Here is a 20,274-nt window from a genome sequence, read left to right as displayed (position 1 = left end):
AAGCCTTGTTCTAAGTCTGAGAACCACAGATGTGAACATCAGACAAGGTCCAGGCCCTTATGAAATCCACACTCTTCCTAACAATTGTATTCATTTTAACAAAAAGGTACAAATAGGATATTATAACTGGTTCTCAGAAGGGCACTTCTGTAGAGTGAGAACAGAAACCAGACTGCACTATGAATGAGAGAACAAAGAGAGAAGTAAGGATTACTTTATGAAAACATCTAATCTTAGACTGAAAATTAGGAGAAAAATAAAATGAAGAGTCAAACAATTTGTAATATGCATACGTGTGTGTATTTAGCGTGTGTGTATTGTTGTTGCTTTTATTTAATTATTTGTAACTTCCTCTAAGATGAATAAAAGCCTATGCAACAGAAAAGGCAAAGAAAAAGAGCCAGGAGAGTGTATATCTAAGATGCTAGAAGGGGAAGAGATTTTCTTGACAGCCCACTCTTTAGAGTCAGGAGTCAATGGGAGTTAGTGAGTACAAACAGGAGGAATAAGATTTAGAAAAGCCAGTGAGATAGCATTTTCCTTTCCCTCCTAAACTTTATGGTCTTAATAAGTTAGGAGGGTGTAAGAGGAAAAAGCATACTCCTGTGTGTCTCCTCTATGCAATACTTCACTTCTGGTCACCAAATATGTGGGGTTTTCCTCACACCAAGCAATTCTGCAAAACCAGCTGGGTGTCCTACGATTTAATTCAATTCTGATACTAGCTACCTGGAGTTAGCATCAGATCCCACAGGTTAGGGCTCAGTCCCATAAGACTTCCCCAACTCCCCTTCAGATACTAATCTCAAGTCCAGGTTGTTATCTTTGCTTCTGACCCAACAGGTATAAATCGGAGTATCCCATGACCCCCTCTTAATTAATGTTCAATTAATTTACTAGAGCAGCTCACAGAATTTACAAAAACATTTTACTTACTAGATTTACAGTTTATTATGTAAAAGAATGCAATTCAGAAACAGACAGATGAAGAGATGAATAGGGCAAGGTACTGGGCAGAGAATTTCCATGCTTTCTCCAGACTTTTGCCTACCAGCGCATCTACCCAAAAGCTCTCTGAACCATGTCCTTTGAGCTTTTAAGGAGGCTTCATTACGTAGGCATGATTGATTACATCGTTGACCACTGATGAATAAAATCTATCTCCAGCCCCTCCACCCTACCCAGAGGGGAGGTTGAGGAGTGGAGGGGCTAAAAGTTCTTCTAATCACATGGTTTGTTTCCCTGCCACCATCCTTAGGGACTTTCCAAAACTCACTTCATTAACATAAACTCAAATGTGACTGAAAGGGGTTGTTATGAATAACAAAATACCCATTATTGCTCTTATCACTTAGGAAATTCTAAGAGTTTTAGGAGCTCTGTGCCATAAACTGGGACCAAGACCAAATATATATTTCTTATTATAAATCACAGTATCACAGAGGGAAAATCATCTGTGTGGAATGAGGGAGTAAAGGATAAGATTAATTATGGGGAAGAGTGGAGATGATAAAGAAGATCTCTTGCAGAATACTCCTAAGAAACCCTGTGATAAATGACTGAGAAGCAAGGACCAAGTTTATTGTAGATGGCATAGGGTACAGTAGATTTTCCCAGCAAAGCCCCCCTCTGTCTCCAAGGAAGCATTTCTTTTTGTAGCTATATGGCATGAATCATAGGATGGCAGAAAGAACACAAGAATAGAAGTTGAAAGTGGAGTTGGAGTTGGAAGACATAAGTAGAAGTTTGATCGCTTGATAAAAAGTTGAAAAAACTTCTTGGATCTCAGTTTCTGTAAAATGGGCATGGGGTGGATCTCAAAACTTGAAAGCCCATATATTCTCTACTAGTGGCCCCTCTTCTTGCGTGAGATTGTTACATGCTATAGGATAGTGGAGAAAGGGCAGATTCTATGATGGAAGTTGAGAAAAACAGGGACAAATATTCCACTAGTGGAATGATTTTTCCAGAACTGAAAGGTAAACATACTCATTCAAAGAAGAAAACAAGAAGTAGCAATTTACCCCAAGATATAACATCACAGATTTTTGTTCTGCAATCTGCAATTCGTTCTGTACATGTTTGACTGATGGATTCATGGATACAATCTTAACGTACAGACCATGTTTTTTATCTCACTGACATACTTTGTGAAAGTATTAAGGGCTGGGAACTAACACCCAAATTCACAACATAATCCTCCATAATTTAGAAGGTGCCTTATCATGTGGTCATCACATGGCTTTTACAATGTAATCAAGAGAAAAATCAACAAATTCAATCTCACAAACTAAATTAAAAGGGACACATTCACATTTCCCCTTTATAGCCATGTCAGAGATAGAGAGGAAGGAGGAATTTAAACACCAGGCCTCGTATCTGTCATAGCCATATCTTTCTAGATGTCGGGAGCTCATTTCTCAAGGCTACCAGTCCATTAACCTTCACAAGAGCAAAAATAAAGTAAAACAATGAAACACTCTGGAGAAATGGCATTGCTTCTAATCTTGCTTATATATCTTACCATGGGGATTTGAAGATGGAACAAAGACCTCTACCTCCCCAGGCACAAAAATGATACAGACTCTCTGAGATAAATATATAAAATGCCTCATGGTGAATGTTGTAGACATATTTGTGATTTTTCTGAAAAATGAGAGTGGGGTTAGGAAGAGTAGCTGATATCATCCCTGCTGAATCTCTGTCTTTCCCTGTGATTTGTAACTGGGAGGGCCAAAGCACCAACCCCATTTATTTTTTTAAAGTCTTGGCCTGCTCTTGGTTGCCACTTTACCTAGATTCATTCATTGTATATATCTGGAACTATTCGTTTCTTGATAAATGCATTGTCAGAAAGCCAGAGGTCAATGATAAGATAGGAAATAAGGAGCTCTTGCTTGTTTTTATACACTTCTGTTTGACTTAGGAGATAATTATAACACAGATTGATGCTCTTGTTTTAAACAAGGTAGTAAATCAGAGTGAAATATGGGATTTGGGAAAGCCATTTGCCACATAATTATAACTTCTTAAAATTCTTGTGTTCATTGAATATGAGAAGCTATAATCATGAGATACATAGCAATAGCATTACTCATCTTTTTTTTCTCTCTCATGGAAGACAGTTAAATAAACCTAAGTTACAAATCTTTAAATATTATTAACTACAAAGTTTAAATATCATTAACTAAAGCGAAACAAAAGCACATGTTGCTTGGTCTGAGATCTAGCTTTAAGTGGGAGAGATTACAGATTCAGTAAGCAAGATTAAAATAATGATTCAGTGCACTTCATTAAAAAGTCTTGTCTTTTCCATAAATAAACTTTATCACCATGAGACGATGTAAAATTATAAGAATTTCTTCAATATAGGAGACTAGAAGAAAAGTGGGAACAAAGGAGGGATGTGGGATCAGAAAGACACATTTAAACATGGACTCTGCCAGGGGTTATATTCAAAATATCTGTCAACTGGCATGCTAGGGACATGGAGCCCTCAAGTTGGAAAAGTTCCCGCACAGGGATCTGGAGACCACTCGAGTGCCAGGATTTACCCTTTTGGTTGCTGGATTACGAGAAGAAGGGGGACCTGACAGACTGGTCTGGAGACTCCTCTAATGCCAAGATTTATCCTTTTGATTGCTAGATTATGGGGAAGGAAGTGGGGGGCTTGATATACTGGGTTTAGGGGGCTACCTAGGGTACTTGAGGAATTAACCAGTACAGGTGCATTTCTATACTCACCTTCAAGTAACTTTGTCTGCTTCTAACCAGTATGCAAATAAGTACAAAATTTTACTAACCAGCAGAGTCATACTTGTGCATACTTGGTGAATATTAGCCCTGATGACACCTATTAGTTTTGTACCCTTGGTAGTTTAACTAACCTCCCTGAGTCAGCCAAGTGAAAGAAAGAAAGTGGTGAATTTCCTGGCTAGATATTTGGCTGCTCTAAGACCTCTTCCAGCTGATGGAATTTAGTCATCTCTCCTTTCTCTTTTCTTCTGACATCCAGTATTCATATCCTCAAAGAAAAGAGCGAGTCCCGCTAGAGAGCAGAGGAACTTCCATAATTTAAACCAAATGTAGAAAAGAAGCTGAGTTTACACTCAATTCTAACTTCCAACTCAAGGTTAGCTCTCCTGGGAGCAGACGTGGGAGTCTGTAGTTCTAGCTGAAGTATTTTCAGGGGGCCATCCTGTCTCTTCCTTTTCTCCTTTTTTGGCTCCAATGTTTATTTTCTTGTGTATAAATTATACAATAATATCTCTGAACTGAATTGTTTGAAATGTAACCCTAATTATAATATCTTGTAGCAACAGTTATGCACAATAAATATCTATCAGCTTAATTTTGCACAGCTTTGTTGATTAGAAAACTGTTTTACTCATTCATCACAGTTATCACCTTGGAAAAATGATTGTCTTATTTCAAAGGGATATCACTGGCATGTCTCTGTATACTCTGCAAAGTATAATTCTTCTATACGTTTGAGAGAATCACAACTAAAACCCCATGAATAATTCTGGACACCACACTGTAAAAAAAACCATAGTAAAAAATATCACAAGAATTATCAGAGAACCGAAAAACAACTAGAAGATTTAAGGGGTGACTGAAAAACACAGGATTTACTAACAGTAAAGAAAAGAGAAATGTTGTGGATGCAAGATAAAGAAAGGTGAGAAGTTTATTTAAATTTTCTATTCCATATTAAAGGCCCTTTGCTTACAATCTGGCAACACAGTATTTTCTTTTTAATTAGGAAAAGATTGTCAGTGGAAAATACAGTTGATGAAATCACCATAAAATTTATATCTGGAAATTTTAAAGATCAGTGATTCCAACTGTTTTCCACCAAGACCTCTTTTTACTAAGCTTCTCCTCAATTCCATATTTTTAATTTTTAAATACAAATTGTATCTATTAAATAAAATGTGTTTCTTTTCTTTGTTTTTAATTAATAAGAGAGTTTTAACTATCTGAGCTATACTACCCAGAGCTTCTGGGGAGTATAAAATAACTGAATAACTATACACAAAATTTGATATAATTATAACTAAGGTAAAGACATTTATAGTTTTAAATATCGTACATAACCTTTTCCAAGCTAGATTCAATGTCTGTTAAGTTCTTGAAAATACGGAAATGCTGCAAGGAGCCCCATAAGTACTATCTCCAGAGCCCCAGATGTTTAAAGATTTCAAATTGGGAAGCAATGGATTAAACTAGCTTAAAATCATCTAACAAATATGATTTATTCTCACTTTGAAGAATTAAGTTGAGCTATTTAATGTACCATAACTGTCTAAAAGTAATAAAAAAGAATATCCTGGGGCTCTTTCAAATCTTTTTTTTCCTACCCTTTCTTCCACTCTTTCTGTGAGAACTATTTCTTGGCTCTGAGATGGCAGGAGTAGGAAGCATCCAGCAGGTACTCACCAGCCTGGTTAGTTGTGATGCTGACTGCAGCAAACTGTCTCGGTGGTGAGCTCAGCTCTGACACCCCGTTAATGGCATCAATCTCAAAGGTGTAGTTAGTGTGTGCCAGGAGGTCTGTCACTGTCACCGTGGTGTTGGTGAGTCCATACTGTCGAGGGAGGAAGCGGACATTTGGGCTGCATGGCTCACACTGTTTTACGTTCCACCCACATTTTTTACATATGATGTTGAAGGTAACATCTTTCCGGCCTCCTGTGTCCAGGGGCCAACTCCAGTCCAGGATAACCGAGGTCTCATTTATATTAGATATAACATTTCTCGGTGCAGATGGAGGTCCTGCAAAGTAGTTCAACAAAGATTAATGAGCCTCACTTCTGTTTTCTACTACAAGGGAAATAGATAATTTACAGTGGAACTGAAAGAGGTAAAAAACCATCTTGTCTTTATTATATACTTTTAATTCATCCTCAGAGGATCCATGAGATTATAGACACATGGATTCAAGAGTGCTGTCCTCCCCGAGCTATGAAGGGGGGAGTTTGACTCCAGGTTGAAGATGCATTCACGAAGTCCAACAAAGGAATTTACCACTAAATTCAATGCCCTTGTGAATAGTTATGAAAACTTTAGTATTAGTTTTATAAATCTTAGTTCTTTTTCCCTATGACCTATGACCAACATATAACAAGAGGGAATAGAAAAGTAAAAATACAAATCCCATGCCTAAACCTCCCCTACCGTGTCAAAATTACGCAAGATCTAAAACAAGATATAGAAAATTTTCTTTCCTTCTGGGTGTCCTGTTGCAGGAAGTGCTTTAAAAACTAATTCATTTTGTGTGATAAATGTTGCATTTGTGGTGAGGCAAGCATGGAGAGTGAAGCAGAGAAAGCTTTTAATTTGCACATGGAGAGCAGAAGGAAATGGGCCAAATGCTTTAAAAAAAAACACAATAAGAAGAAGAAAAAAGGAAATAAAACAAACATGGAGGCATGGGTTGCAGCAAAACTACTCACGGGTACAAGCCATGGATGGAGGGTCTTTGTCTGCTCGGAAGTAATTATTCTCACACCTGCAGTTCACTGAACCATCTTCGTGAGTAGAACTGTGAGGTGGGCACTTAGCACACTGCACATTACCATCCGAAGGCTTGTAGAAACCTGGTCGACAAGCTACAAACAAAATGACTCTTTTAAGATTTTGTGATAATTTTGAAAATATATTCTTGAAAATACATAAAACAGATTTCAGGAGGCTAGGGCATGCATTCACCATGAATAAAATCTATTTCCTTCTCCCAGAATTCATAGAAGCAAATAATGTGGCCCCATGTAGTTTCTCCACATATACGTTTGTATTTGTACCAAATGTTAAGGGGGAAAAAACCCCCACAAGATTTAGATTATTTTGGCACTAGAGTGTGATGAAATTTCCATCTCATGTTTTCACAGCTTTACTTGGCATTGGACTGTTTGTGGAGAAAATAAAGCAAAGCCATGTCATCATGCAGCCATTCCCTTTTTAAACATGATGCAATGTGTACAGTCTCTGCAGTTAGTACTTAATATAGTACCCACTTGTTTTCCAATTAGTTTCTGTGTGAACAGCTTTATCCCCACAAATTGCAAGCAACTGAAGAAAGAAGTCACGGCTTTGTCTATATTTTAAGATTCTTGATACATGGTTCTCCTGAGCTATGATATTTTGTTTGCCCTTGACAGTGTCATATTCCCTAACTTCTCTGGTAATGACCTAAAAGAAAGGTCTTAATTTATTTCCTTGTCTGTATCTCAAATACACAGGGAGGTATAATTTCTATTTAAACTGATATACTTGTGAATTATTACTAGATTAACACTTTTAAAAATAACTATGTTATCTTCTTTCTTTCCATTTGCATCTCTGAATGACAAGTTTTTTTTTAAGCCCAATGAACAGGTTGCCAGATATTATTTCAGCTACCCATTTAATATTCACTATCTATTTACAGCTTTTACAGGAACGTCTCCAGTATAGTATTTTCATCTAATCTGATATAAAATTTAAAATGCTGTACTGTTTTATTTGGTCCATTTTCATAATTACCGTGAGAACTGAAATCATAGTGAAAACCCTAACAAAAGTCCCTGACATTCCTTTGAGGAAGGAATTCAGGATCTTAAATTTTTAAGTTTCTTTGGAAGCCAATACTTTCTTAAGTCTCTAAAACTCAACTTCAAAGCTACATTGAGATTTGATGGCCTAAACCACTTAGAGACTAGACCCTACAGACTATGTTTATCACTGAATTCCAAAATTTTTTTATATCAACTTCATATTGTGAATAACAAGTTATTTGCATTCAAATAAAACCTGTGTGAATAAATCTTAACTTTTATAATCACTAAATGTATTTTAAAAGATAACACACTGTATCTATAATAGTGTATCTCCCTACTGAACATTTCTTGGGAGATAACACTCCCAAAGAAAATACATTGACAAAACCAACAATTAGAATAACTTAAAATGATAGTAATCATTAATCGAGTCTTGCTGTTTTCAAGTTCCTACTAAGAATGGCTGCTCAATGACCATATTACATTAAATTGAACAACTTTTGGTACCATACTGAGAGCCAGTCAAATAAATTCTATTGCCCTAACCAAACTTGGATTAGGATTATAAACTTCTGAACATTGTCGTTAAGCACTGGTTAGAAAGGTCCACTCATATCTCATGTCACATTGCCTCAGGGGGAAACGGTATAAAGTATAAACAAACTATGCACTTAACTTCTGGTTTCAATTTAGCTCATTATTGAGTGCCTTTAAATTTGCAAGAGGGCATTGCTGAGTCTTTAAAAGATTAAGTTGCAGTGTTCCAATGTACTTTGTTATTTTGTTTGCTTGTAAATTTATCTCTGTGTTTTTATTTCAAGCTTTTATAGTTTTTACAACATTAGGTATAAAGGTATTCACTAAACACTCAATCACTTTTTGTTAATACTATAAACAGCTATACTATGTGATACTTAAAGACAAGATAGTCACACAATCAGTTAGCTACAGCACCACAGCACAGAATTTCTGATAGTATTGAAAGTAGTTACAGTTATTAAGCCTATAAGTTAAGAATGTGACTTGAACTAGTAACCAGACTTTAATTATGAGTAAATAATAACCTTAGAGATGAGAAGAGTAAAAGACAGGTAGGCACATATACATGCAGTTGAATAAATATCTGTCAATCGTCTACTTTTGTTCAGTCTCCTCATTAGTCTTAAAGATACAAATGTCCCTAATTCTGTCCATCCCAAAAAGGCCCTTGAAATTTGAAAGCAGGCAACAGAAATTTAACACAGGCCACATGGAGCAAGCACTCCATTCTGACTGATCTGTTGGAAGAAATACACAGAAGGACTCCCATTTGAGAAAGATTAAGACAGTACGAGTTGGCCTGTAAGAAGCATAATTAAATACACAAATAGATCAACATGAAAAGACAAACTGTTAACTAGAGGAATGTGGTGGGTGCTGTTGGTTACATACTCAGTATCTCAGTCCTGCTTCCTGTTTGCTAATAGAATCCTGATTTTGTTCAGAACTGCATTCTGCCAAGTACTCCCTAAGTCAGATCATTGCAAATAGGGGTGGATGGCCAAAGTTATGGCCAAAGAGATGGCTAAAGAGATACAAACAGAACTCTGATGAAAGTCTTTGGGATACCTTGCATTGATTATGGGCGTAATGACTTACAGGAGACACTAAGTTAAAGGCCAAGAAAATCAGAGAGATGTGTACCCTGCTCTTGTTGACCCAGCAAGCACAAATCTTAGGATTTCTTAACATTTTTTTTTTTTTTTTTTTTTTTTTTTTTGCGGTACGCGGGCCTCTCACTGTTGTGGCCTCTACCGTTGCGGAGGCGCAGGCTCAGCGACCATGGCTCACGGGCCCAGCCGCTCCGCGGCATGTGGGATCTTCCCGGACCAGGGCACGAACCCGTGTCCCCTGCATCGGCAGGCGGACTCTCAACCACTGCGCCACCAGGGAAGCCCAGGATTTCTTATAATGTCAGAAAAGTAACACCTTGTTTGTTTAAGTCACTGTAGTCAAGTTTTCTTTTACTTGCAGCAGAAAGCATTTCTAAATGATAAAAAAGACAAAGAGAATTCAGTTGAGATGTATTAATTATATAGAATAGCTTAATGGAGCTAAAAAGATCCTAAGAAAACCCAGTGGTCAGTTTGTGTGTTTTACGTCTGAAAATCCAGGATGTTAGGTGACACACAGTTAGGGACAGACTCTACTCTGCATCTTCTGGCACCTGGTAGCTAGCTGATAGGATTTAATCATCAATTAACAGATATTCATTGAATGCTAACTCTATCCTGAGTACAATGCTAGTTTCTATGGTAATATCCTAAATTTGGTCGACACTTTTACTCTTTATAAAGGACTTTCAAATACACCATCTCGCGCTTCCCTGGTGGCGCAGTGGTTGAGAGTCCGCCTGCCGATGCAGGGAACACGGGTTCGTGCCCCGGTCCGGGAAGATCCCACATGCCGCGGAGCGGCTAGGCCCGTGAGCCATGGTCGCTGAGCCTGCGCGTCCGGAGCCTGTGCTCCGCAACGGGAGAGGCCACAACAGTGAGAGGCCCGCGTTCCGCAACAACAACAATAAAAATATATATATATATACCATCTCAATTAAATCTCACAACAGTTCTATTGAAATAATCAAGGTAGATATTAATTTTCTTAAATGAACAATTGAAGCACAAACAGAATGCCCAAGATAACAAAGAAATTCATAGTCCGAATAAGCAAGAAAATTTCTGCTTTTAATTTTATGTAAATCACTCATTAAAAGCAAATCATTTTCCTACCAATTCTAAGCTGTTGGTATGACATTGAAGAATAGTCATCTAAAAAATTTAATGCAACACATTTAATTAAACACATGCAAGTCTTTTTTCATCTATTCCTAGTTAAGACACCATTTCAGAAAGGCTGATGTTCTCTTGTATTCTCCAGGATTTTCTATCTATTTGAGGTGTAACATTGTTATGGGCAGATGAGCAATTGAACTTTTGTTGGAAGGGCAGAGGTTGTCTGTCAACTTTAAGAATAGGGTGACCCCACTATATGTGGGAGCCATACAAGTAAATTTTCTTTTTCTTGATACAAACAGAATCTCTAAATCCTTGACTCATATTGTTCAACAAATTTGAGAATATGACTGAAAAGTTTGTATTCACTAATAAAATTATGATACTAGTAAGAAACATTATCTTTAAATGTATAAGGGGAAATTCTTTATATATTTACTTCAAACTTCTTCCCACCAATAAATAATCTCCCTCCCTTGCAGTAAATCATCTTGTACTGAAATACCTATCCTTTTGTTATACCTTCTTCATTCTTAAAAAAATCCTCATGGAAAAATTTGAAACTCTACCTCTACGGGGCATTAGTACTTGTGTTTTATTATCTTTGCTTATGGTAGCAGAAGCAATGATTGTAATTTAAAAGTATCTCCTTCCCTTCCTTGAATATAAAACTGCTAATATAACAATGTGCACATTTCTCTCCTTATGCATTACGTTAGAGAATGAGAAGGTTCAGCATACGAAAAGTAAAACCCAGGTAATAAGTAGAAAGTAGATATGTTAATGTGTTTTCTTACTTAAAGGAAGTCTTTGTCAACTTATTACAGAATATCAAAGAACAGAGAACATGCAAGAAAGGTAAACAAATTAATACTAATTCAGCTTTATCCAGCTTTAAGTTTAAAAACAACAAACAAACAAATTTCTGCTATATACTTAAGGCTTTCCCTGTGTTGGCCAGCTAGAAAGCAATACTTAACTAAGGTGGAAATGCACATACTCAAAGCCTGCTGCCAAAATGACAGAATTCTGATTTACATCTTTCCTCCCATAACCCAGTAGTACATGTTCTTGTCAGTCAAACACTGGTAGAATTATTCATAGATTTCTACCTCAGGGTAGTAAAACCAAAGAGTGATTAAACAGTGTAAGATCTTTTAAGCGGAGGCAAACTGCTGCCCCTTTTTGGGTCCCAGAGACGTTTTATCCCCTTGCTGTAATGGAGATTTTTGAACTAGTTAATTGTGGCAAGAACTCTGGGCTTTGAATAAGCAAAGTAGGAATGATACATGAAACTAAATTAACCATTAAAAATGGGATGTAGCACCTCCTCAAATCCTACTGGATATCATCATGGATTTACTAGGAATCAGACTTGTTCATGTAATGTTTGGATTTCATTTATTCACTTTCAAAAACCAAACATGTACTGATCTCCTAAGATGACCTAGACATTTTATTGTGTCCAGTCACAGTGATAAAATTCACAATCCTAGCTTTAAACAGGAGACCAATTAATTCCATATGGTGCCGTTATTTTAGAAATGGATCTTCTCACTTGAGAATGTAAGTGCTAAGACACTTTGCAACACAACAGTTTTAAGTAATCGTCACCAAGAAATTCCCTAATTTCACTTCTCTATATCCCAACTCTTCAAGATTTTCAGCATCTTACAGGAAGACCACTAGACTGGGAAAGAGGAAACGTAGGTTTTGATCTAGTTTTTTCTACTAAATAGGTATTATCTCAAAGTCACTGACCAGGTGTCTTCCAGTTTTTATGAGGTAGTTGGGATAGTGACTTCCTCTTCTAAAATAAGTCTGAAGATTCATTTTTAGTTATTATTATCTGTTCCCAGGTTAGATCCTGAGCAATATAGAGATACGAGATTTTTCTTATTCATTTTGCATGCTCTGTGTCCAGCACATTGCCCAGCACCTAGCAGTTGATGAAATACATTTTTTAAATGAATAATTAACTTGTAACCAATTGTCCTCTCTGGATTTCAATTTCTTCATTTATCAAATGATGGTTATCGACTATCTTGTCTCTTAATACTCTTCAGGCTAGACACTTTAAAAGGTTAATGCTTCATATACCAAAATTTGTAAGATTCCTAGAACTTTCTGAGTAGAAAAAATTAGGAAAAGCATCTTCACTTTCATCCGTGATTTAAGGATTAAAATAAGCCATTGAAATTACAAAATCACATAGGGCAACAAGACAAAGAAAAGAGGCTCTCTTCTGATTTAAAAGAAATATACTTGAATCAAGAAATGACAGGTTTTTGCCCTTCTCAGTGTTTTTCTATATCAGAGCAGTATATATTCAAAGGGTATGTGGATTTCATGATTGGATGGATTGAATGATAAATTCACTGCCAAGCAAATAATTCCCTATTATTATATTTTCATCTTACCCAGTAGCATAATAGAACTATGTTTCATTATATTCTTCCTTTTATGTATATTTTAGATAGAGTAGAATGTTTAAAAGCTGGGAAATCTTATAGGAATAAATAAAAACTAAAATATTGATATTAATTATTATTTTAAATTTTTTAAAATGTAGGAAAGTGTGATTTTCTTTTGCTCTTTTAACAGTAAGGAAAACTAGCACGATACTGAAAATACAATTTAAAAGACAAAACATTTTCCTTCTGTTAGTCTGAAGTGAGGTTTTATTTGTCTTTTTCTTGTTAATCTACCTTTTAGTTCCTCTATTTTAAGTGCCCAGTTAGTGAGAGTATGCATGTTCATTTACTAAGCGAACCCCAAAACTTATTGAAAAAGCCCCAGGATGGGCCACAGTAGAACAAAAATGAAGAAGCTCTTGCCAAATGTTAATTTTCTATTGAGAACACTAAAAATATGAATAAAATAAGAGAAGGAAGCCAAAATAATACCAATTTGTAATAAATGAATTAGAAATATTTTGGGAATCTGCTGATTCCATATTTATAAAGAGGTAAGACTAAAACAGGAACTAAATACTATGGGTCAGTAGTGGGATAAAATAACAAACTACCAGCTTTGGAAAAATATAAAGAAAAAAACTATGAAATAGGGAGTATTATGAGCACTAGCTATACAATGAATAATAATTATAAAAAAGCTTCCAGATAGAATCTTGGCCTCATTCCCAAAGCACATAGCGCACTTTTCCTCTAAGATGTAATTGATGGGCTTGAGTTATGCTGATACAGAGAATGGGTAAAGTTACCATAGTGAAAGGAAAACAAATGCACTTAGTAAACCATGGTGGCTACTGTTGAAAGAAAGTAGACAGCTTTTCAATTGCAAAGTGAATTTTGTCTCCAGTTGACTAATGTGGTTGACTTTTAAGAGAAAACATGGTACTAATTAAGGGTTAAAAGGCTCATTTCAATTTGAATTAACTTTAAATTAAAAAATAAAGCTGTTGGTAAATAGGGTCTTTTTAGTATTCAGACCCGAGCTCTATACACACAGGGCTATATTATCAATTCCCAGCCATAAACACAAACTAATGACCAGAACCAGCACTGACTAAACAGATGATTTCCTGGCCTTGCAATTCCAGGCCTGAAAGGGTCTATTTGCCAGTACAAGGTCAAAGCAACTGTTTATTCCCAAAATGAGCTGTACTCCACAATCTTACAGGAACTCTATTCTTTGCCATTTGAATAGAGGTACAATGCTTTGAGGCAAGGCAGAGGCATTTCAATACACTGGTAGTGGCTACGTTCAGTCATTAAACCCTGCCTGCAATGTGCAGCATTTACAAAGTGATCAAGTGTTTCCTTCTTCTGTTCCTTCACTGTTCAATAAAAAAGGCCTAAGGCAAAATGCCACCATACTATTACACACAACAGAATCAATCACAATCTAGTGTGGCTCAAAGATAGCTTAGTAACAAGACTTTATTGCATTTGTTGTTGTTCCATCAGATTTAGCAAGACAGGTGCCAGTAACACTGAAATATGTTCAATGCATGTTCACCACCAAGAGAACGTTAAAAGAGACCCTGCTCCTAAGGACGCTGTGTTTTGCCAGCTTTTCAGTTGTCTTCTACTTTCAAGGAAGAACGGTGTGCTTTAGGAGTAGGAGTAGTTGAGTTTTTCTATTCTTAATTATCAATGCCCAGAGAATGAGACCAATTAATAAAATTTACAAATTCATAGAAACATGTATGTTATGAGCAGGTAAATACTAAAACCGGGAGGGAGGAGGGGAGGTGGGGGAGGGAGGGAGGGAGGGAGAGAGAGAGAGACCGATAATGAAAGAGAGAATCATTTTTATGGGATATTATTGTGGTGAACATAAAATGCATAGGACCCAAACCTATACTCAGAATATATTGAGAGACAGCCTGGAAAAGCTTTTGAGAATAGTGCCAGAAGTTTTCTTTAGAGCAGAATAGCTTTGGAATGTCTAAGAAAACCATTCCTTGGAAGGGATTTTGGAGGAGGTAAATCACTTCCGTGTCAAAATAAGCCCTACTATGGCTTAGCATTTTCCGGACTACACTGGAAATATAGCTACAGCTTGGAGAGGTCAGCAGTCCAATACTCACCTTTAGGAGAATAGAATTGCCATCATAGATTCATAGTCACCCAGATTAGAGTTTGAGATACAAGTCATGAAAACTTCAGATGCTATTTCCAAGGATCTATTGTACATGAATGCATAAAGAACAACCAGGTCCTCTGTATGTTTATATGCACAAAGATATATGAACAATGCTATTTATAATATTGGCAAATTAGAAAGAATATAATGCCTCAAATTAGAAAGGTGGTTAAACTATGCTATGTTCTGGGCTTCTCTGGTGGCGCAGTGGTTGAGAGTCTGCCTGCCGATGCAGGGGACACGTGCCCCGGTCTGGGAAGATCCCACATGCCGCGGAGCGGCTGGGCCCGTGAGCCATGGCTGCTGAGCCTGCGCGTCCGGAGCCTGTGCTCCACAATGGGAGAGGCCACAACAGTGAGAGGCCCGTGTACCGCAAAAAAAAAAAAAAAAAAAAAAAAAAAAAACTATGCTATGTTCATACAATTCCATATATAAATTATGCTATTCTCATACATTTATGAGACACATTATGTCTCACTCAGAAAGATGCTCATAATATTTTATGGCAAAAAAACAGAATAAAACAATGTGTATGCAATCCTTTTATTGTTTATATTTTTTGCTTATTAACATATCACTTATCTAATGAAAAACTTAAAAATATTAAAGTCTTAGAATTATAAAGATTGCACATACACACACAAAAGAATCAAAACACTATAGTTAATGAACGTGTGTGTGTGTGTGTGTGTGTGTGTGTGTGTGTGTGTGTAATTTGGCCTTTAGGTGTATATCACGTAAAGTGCAAAACTAAATGTGTACTATATGTGGGGCCTAAATCTACACATCTATATTACTCTCTCTCACTCTCTTTTCCTACACACACACACACACACACACACACACACACACACACACACTCACACACTCACACACACCACAGTTTTGATTAGCTCTTGCTTCTATTATACTGGTCAAGGAGTTTCATTTTTCTTCTCTCTCTTCTTTAAAAAAGCAACATAGGGGAAAATTATGGTTGACTGCAAATGCTGATAGCCCCACTAATGTGAATTTCACACTTTTGATCTCAAGTAATTCTATCTCCACTTGGGAAAATTTACATAGAAAATAGCACAATTTTAAAAATCCAGGATTTAAATGAAAACCTGTAAAAGGTGGAAAACTCAGAGGAAAAGAATTCTGTAAACACTGCAAGACACATCGCAAAAATATTTGCTCTCATAGCTACACTGTTGATGATCCACTCTCTAAAAAAAAGAGAGAGCCATCTAGAATTTGGTGGAATGATGACATTATTGTATTTAAATCAGCTTTATATTTTAGGCAAGTTTATTTTTAAATAATGTCATTTTCTATTCTGAGGAAATACCTCTGCAACTTTCAAATGTATACCTTAACAATTCTTATAATCCTATCACCTTTCCATTCTATTTTTATTGTTAAATTTATGAAAATGACTATTTGATAATATTCTGATTAGAAAGCAAATGGATTTAAAATAAACCTCTAATGTGTCTTTTATACACTAAGCATTCACTTAATGATCACAAAATATTACCAACTAGGAGAAGTCTGCAATTTAAAAGTATTCAATACTTGCTTTGAGTTACTTCATGGCTAACAGCAATGTATAAGGTAATATAGAAAAAAAATGAGCTAATATAATTCTAGGATCTCTTTTAATTTATTTTTATGCTTTTGGGAAATACTTGCTCCAAAATAGAAAGGGGATTAATATTCAAAGCATTCTGAAATTCACTTCCTTAAATGTGTAAGAATGGATTTCACAAGGAAAATAAAAAACTATTAAATTAGATGCCCATTGGATCAGCACAATCATTAGCTGAATGAGTGTTTCAAAATACCTTAAACCAATCATTTATTTTGAAACTATTAAGGAAGACACAAACATTCATAATTGTGTAGAACAGTATGTTTATAAATTTGAATTTCACCTAAAATTAATTCCATCCTATTCAAGAAAAAAATATTTTTCTGTTTGCACAAGAAGGGCAGTTGCCACAGAAATAGAGAGTAGTCTTTAATGGTGTTATGAAAATAAAATGCAACAGGCTTGAATACCTTAAAATGGTTAATTTCTAAATATAGAGATGAACATTTTTTTCATAGTTATGACTATTATCCTAGAACATTACATTCAACTTGGAAGACAGATGCATTGCAACAAAAAGACTAAAAAGGTTAAATCCATCTGAGAGGAGGAGAGAATTAAAGGGCAGAAAGAATGGGAGAAAATATAGAGGCAATATTAAAATGCATTGCTTACAGTTGGCAAATATATACCACTCAATACAAATAACTGGGACACAAGAGTTTGGAACATAAGGAGTAAAAACAACAGCAGGAATATGTCTGCTGCTTTCATTCACTCTGGTCATCTCAGATAACTTCAGATTTGTTAAGCTGTGCTCAGTGTTGCTATCCTTGAAGTAGTGGGAGGGGAGGGAGAGAGAGAGAGAGAGAGAGAGAGAGGCAGGATGGAAGGACAGAGAGAGGAGGGAGTGGGAGGGAAAAAAGAATGGGTGTGTCTTTGTGTATGCTAAAATAGCCACATGTAGTGTGTGTGTCTTGTCTGCAGCAGGTGTGTGTGTTTCTCTCATTTAGACCACTGTGTGCATTCTGCAATTGTTTCTTCAGGGCAGAGATCATTACATTCCACCCACTCTCTGGAGTAACTGTTTAAGATTTTGTTAACTGACTTCGGAAATTCATTCAAGATAACTGTTTGTCTTCTTATATTCTGCAAAGTTAGGGGTTTAGATCTTGTACATGAGGCTAGATAGGTGAGGGATTGGGAAGGAAATTGGGCATTGAGTCAATATCTTATCCCAGCAGCCTTTGAAAAGCCAGGCAGATTGCATTACCTGCTTGCATCACCTTCCCCAGATCTAGCTACCTGAAGAGAACACCTCACCTCTTTGTAATATAATAAATACCATTTACTGAAAATCTCCTCCATGTCAAGCACTACACTTCTGTTTCATCTCTGCACTTACAAAAACCATGTGAGACAGGTATTATCTGTTTTTCCTGAGGAGATGATTGAAGTTTAATGATATTAAGTGCATTAGCTGCTTACCCCACTATTTTAAATGTTGTAACCAACATTTGTAACAACACTTGTATACCCAAGTCTGAGGGATTGCTAGACACAGATATGTAGGTGTTTTTGTTTCCATTGTCTTCTCATCACGTAAAACTTAAAAGTGATAACTAATAAAGAACTGACAATGGATCCATCACCCTAAAATTAATGTAACAAATTTATATAGTATGACTATAAAAATATTAGACAGATCTTACTGGCACAAGGAAAATAGATTATCTCATTTTCTTGCAGTAACCGTTTGCCAATAGTAATTTTTTTCAACAATATCTCAAGCCTACGTCTAGCAAGATGGATGGCTCTGATGGAAGGAAATTCTATTCATAATGAACAGAAAATGCTTAACTGTTGTAGCTCTGTTAGAAAGGTATTTGTGAGCTAGATTTCTGTGCAGGGGAATCTGCCTGCTTATCATAGATTGGATTTTCTACTTTCTCTTTGTTACCAGCTGAAACAAGGAATTTTATTTTGTAGTGGGGGAAAAGCATACCATAAACAGTTTCTAATCAAAAACAAAAAGGGCTAATGCAATTTCACTTTATGGTGTAATTTATTAGTCTGTTAGACATAAAGAATTCTCAAGTAGCCTAGGAAAATACAGTATTCAACTTTATATATCATATAGGTGTTTTTCACTAAAAAATTACATTGTATTTGGAGTTCTTCAAAGTATCTACTGAAGAGTAAATACTTAGGATACTAACAAGAGTTAAACAAAATAGCAACTTTCCCAAGACTGGGGGAGATTTGATGCACTTCAGAAGAGGTGCTTAGATCAGACAGAAAAAGACAAATATCATATGAATATGACTTACATGTGGAATCTAAAAAAAAAATGACACAAATGAACTTATTGACAAAACAGAAATAGAAAGGGGATAGCTGGGGTGGTGGGGAGAGATTAAATTAGGAGTTTGGGATTGACATATACAGACTACTGTATAAAAAATAGGTTAAAAAGTAAATCCTTGTTAGGACCTACTATCTTATAATAATCTATAACGGAAAAGAATCTGAAAAAGAACACATATATATGTGTATAACTGAACTACCTTACTGTACACTTGAAATTAACACAACATGTAAATTAACTATACTTCAATAAAAAATAAATAAAAATTTAAAAAAGAAAAGATGCCTAGAAAAGGCCTTAGCACTCTCCCCAATCTGTACTTGTCACTCTGATTATATATTCAGCACAACTAAGTAACAACTGATTTTAAAACCAATAAATTTTTTATTAATTAGGACCAGAAAATAGCACATTTAAAATGCCTTAACATAACTTATAACCTCGGGATCCATACAATTTTCCTTCTGAGGAATCTCGGTTCACAGTACTTTCAATTTATTTGATGATAATATAGTAGGAAGCTATATCTTAAAAAAGGAGAATAAACTGTGTGACTACATAAATTTAATTTCATGTTCAGTAATATCTGAAATAATCCAAACTCATAGTCCAGTTCTCATTTTTGATTGCCTTCACATTTAACCATGTGTGCGCTTATAGGACTGAGAATATTGCCACTACCTGAAATACTTTTCCCAAAACTGTGCTTAACTCAGTTGACAAGTGATATATCTCGCAAAGCAATAGAGTTACTTGACCTACATATAAACTACATGCTGAAGGTTTGACCCTGTTTTTATAAAACACATGTATAAAAAACATTTTACTCTTTAAAACTCAACTCCTATTATATTACTGTGGTGTGACAGCTAAGATAATGAGCACCTAGAATGCTTGGCTCGTGAAAAGTGACCAACAAATGCAGTAAATTTTGAGAGAATAATAGAAGCTTTCTCCTTCTCTCCATAGCAGTGTCCCATTATAATATTTCCCATGCCCAATTACTAGGTTTAACCAATCCTAAACATCTTAGTAGACCAAATTTCCCTTTAAAGAATCAGTCTCATGCAATGAATCAATCATGAAGTTCCATAATGCAAAAATAGGAAGAGGACAAGACAATTAAAAATACATATGTATGTGTTCCATTAGGTGCTAAATGCAGAATATATAATATATGTAAGATATACATAATATAAAATCTTATATATATGATTAATGATAAATCATAAATCATATTTTAAAACTAGAAATAAAGCAGACTAGGCGTCTCTCCAGTTTCTCCTAAACATTTCTTTTAAAGAAATTCTTCAATTACATTTAAGCAACTATCTCCAGGATAAAAAAAAACATATGAGGTCTATTTACTAAAGAAACTTAATTCCCTGAATGAACATATTAGCCTAGAAG

The 20,274-nt window shown here is 35.7% G+C and overlaps 1 protein-coding gene across 2 annotated transcripts in view; it reads right to left on the bottom strand.

Annotated features, from left to right (window-relative positions):
* EPHA3 (EPH receptor A3) overlaps positions 1–20,274 on the bottom strand; it is a 366,230-nt gene that overhangs the window by 122,205 nt on the left and 223,751 nt on the right. For both annotated transcript variants that reach the window (XM_030860979.2, XM_030860980.2), the window contains exons 4-5: positions 6,459–6,614; positions 5,443–5,778 (exon numbers count right to left, since the gene is read on the bottom strand). In XM_030860979.2, coding sequence (XP_030716839.2) covers positions 5,443–5,778; positions 6,459–6,614 — 492 coding nt within the window. The remainder of the gene's footprint in view (positions 1–5,442; positions 5,779–6,458; positions 6,615–20,274) is intronic.

This window comes from Globicephala melas, chromosome 4, assembly GCF_963455315.2.
Source record: "Globicephala melas chromosome 4, mGloMel1.2, whole genome shotgun sequence".
Taxonomy (NCBI): domain Eukaryota; kingdom Metazoa; phylum Chordata; class Mammalia; order Artiodactyla; family Delphinidae; genus Globicephala; species Globicephala melas.
Note: the sequence above shows the minus strand (reverse complement) of the source record. Positions and strands in the feature narration are given on the sequence as shown.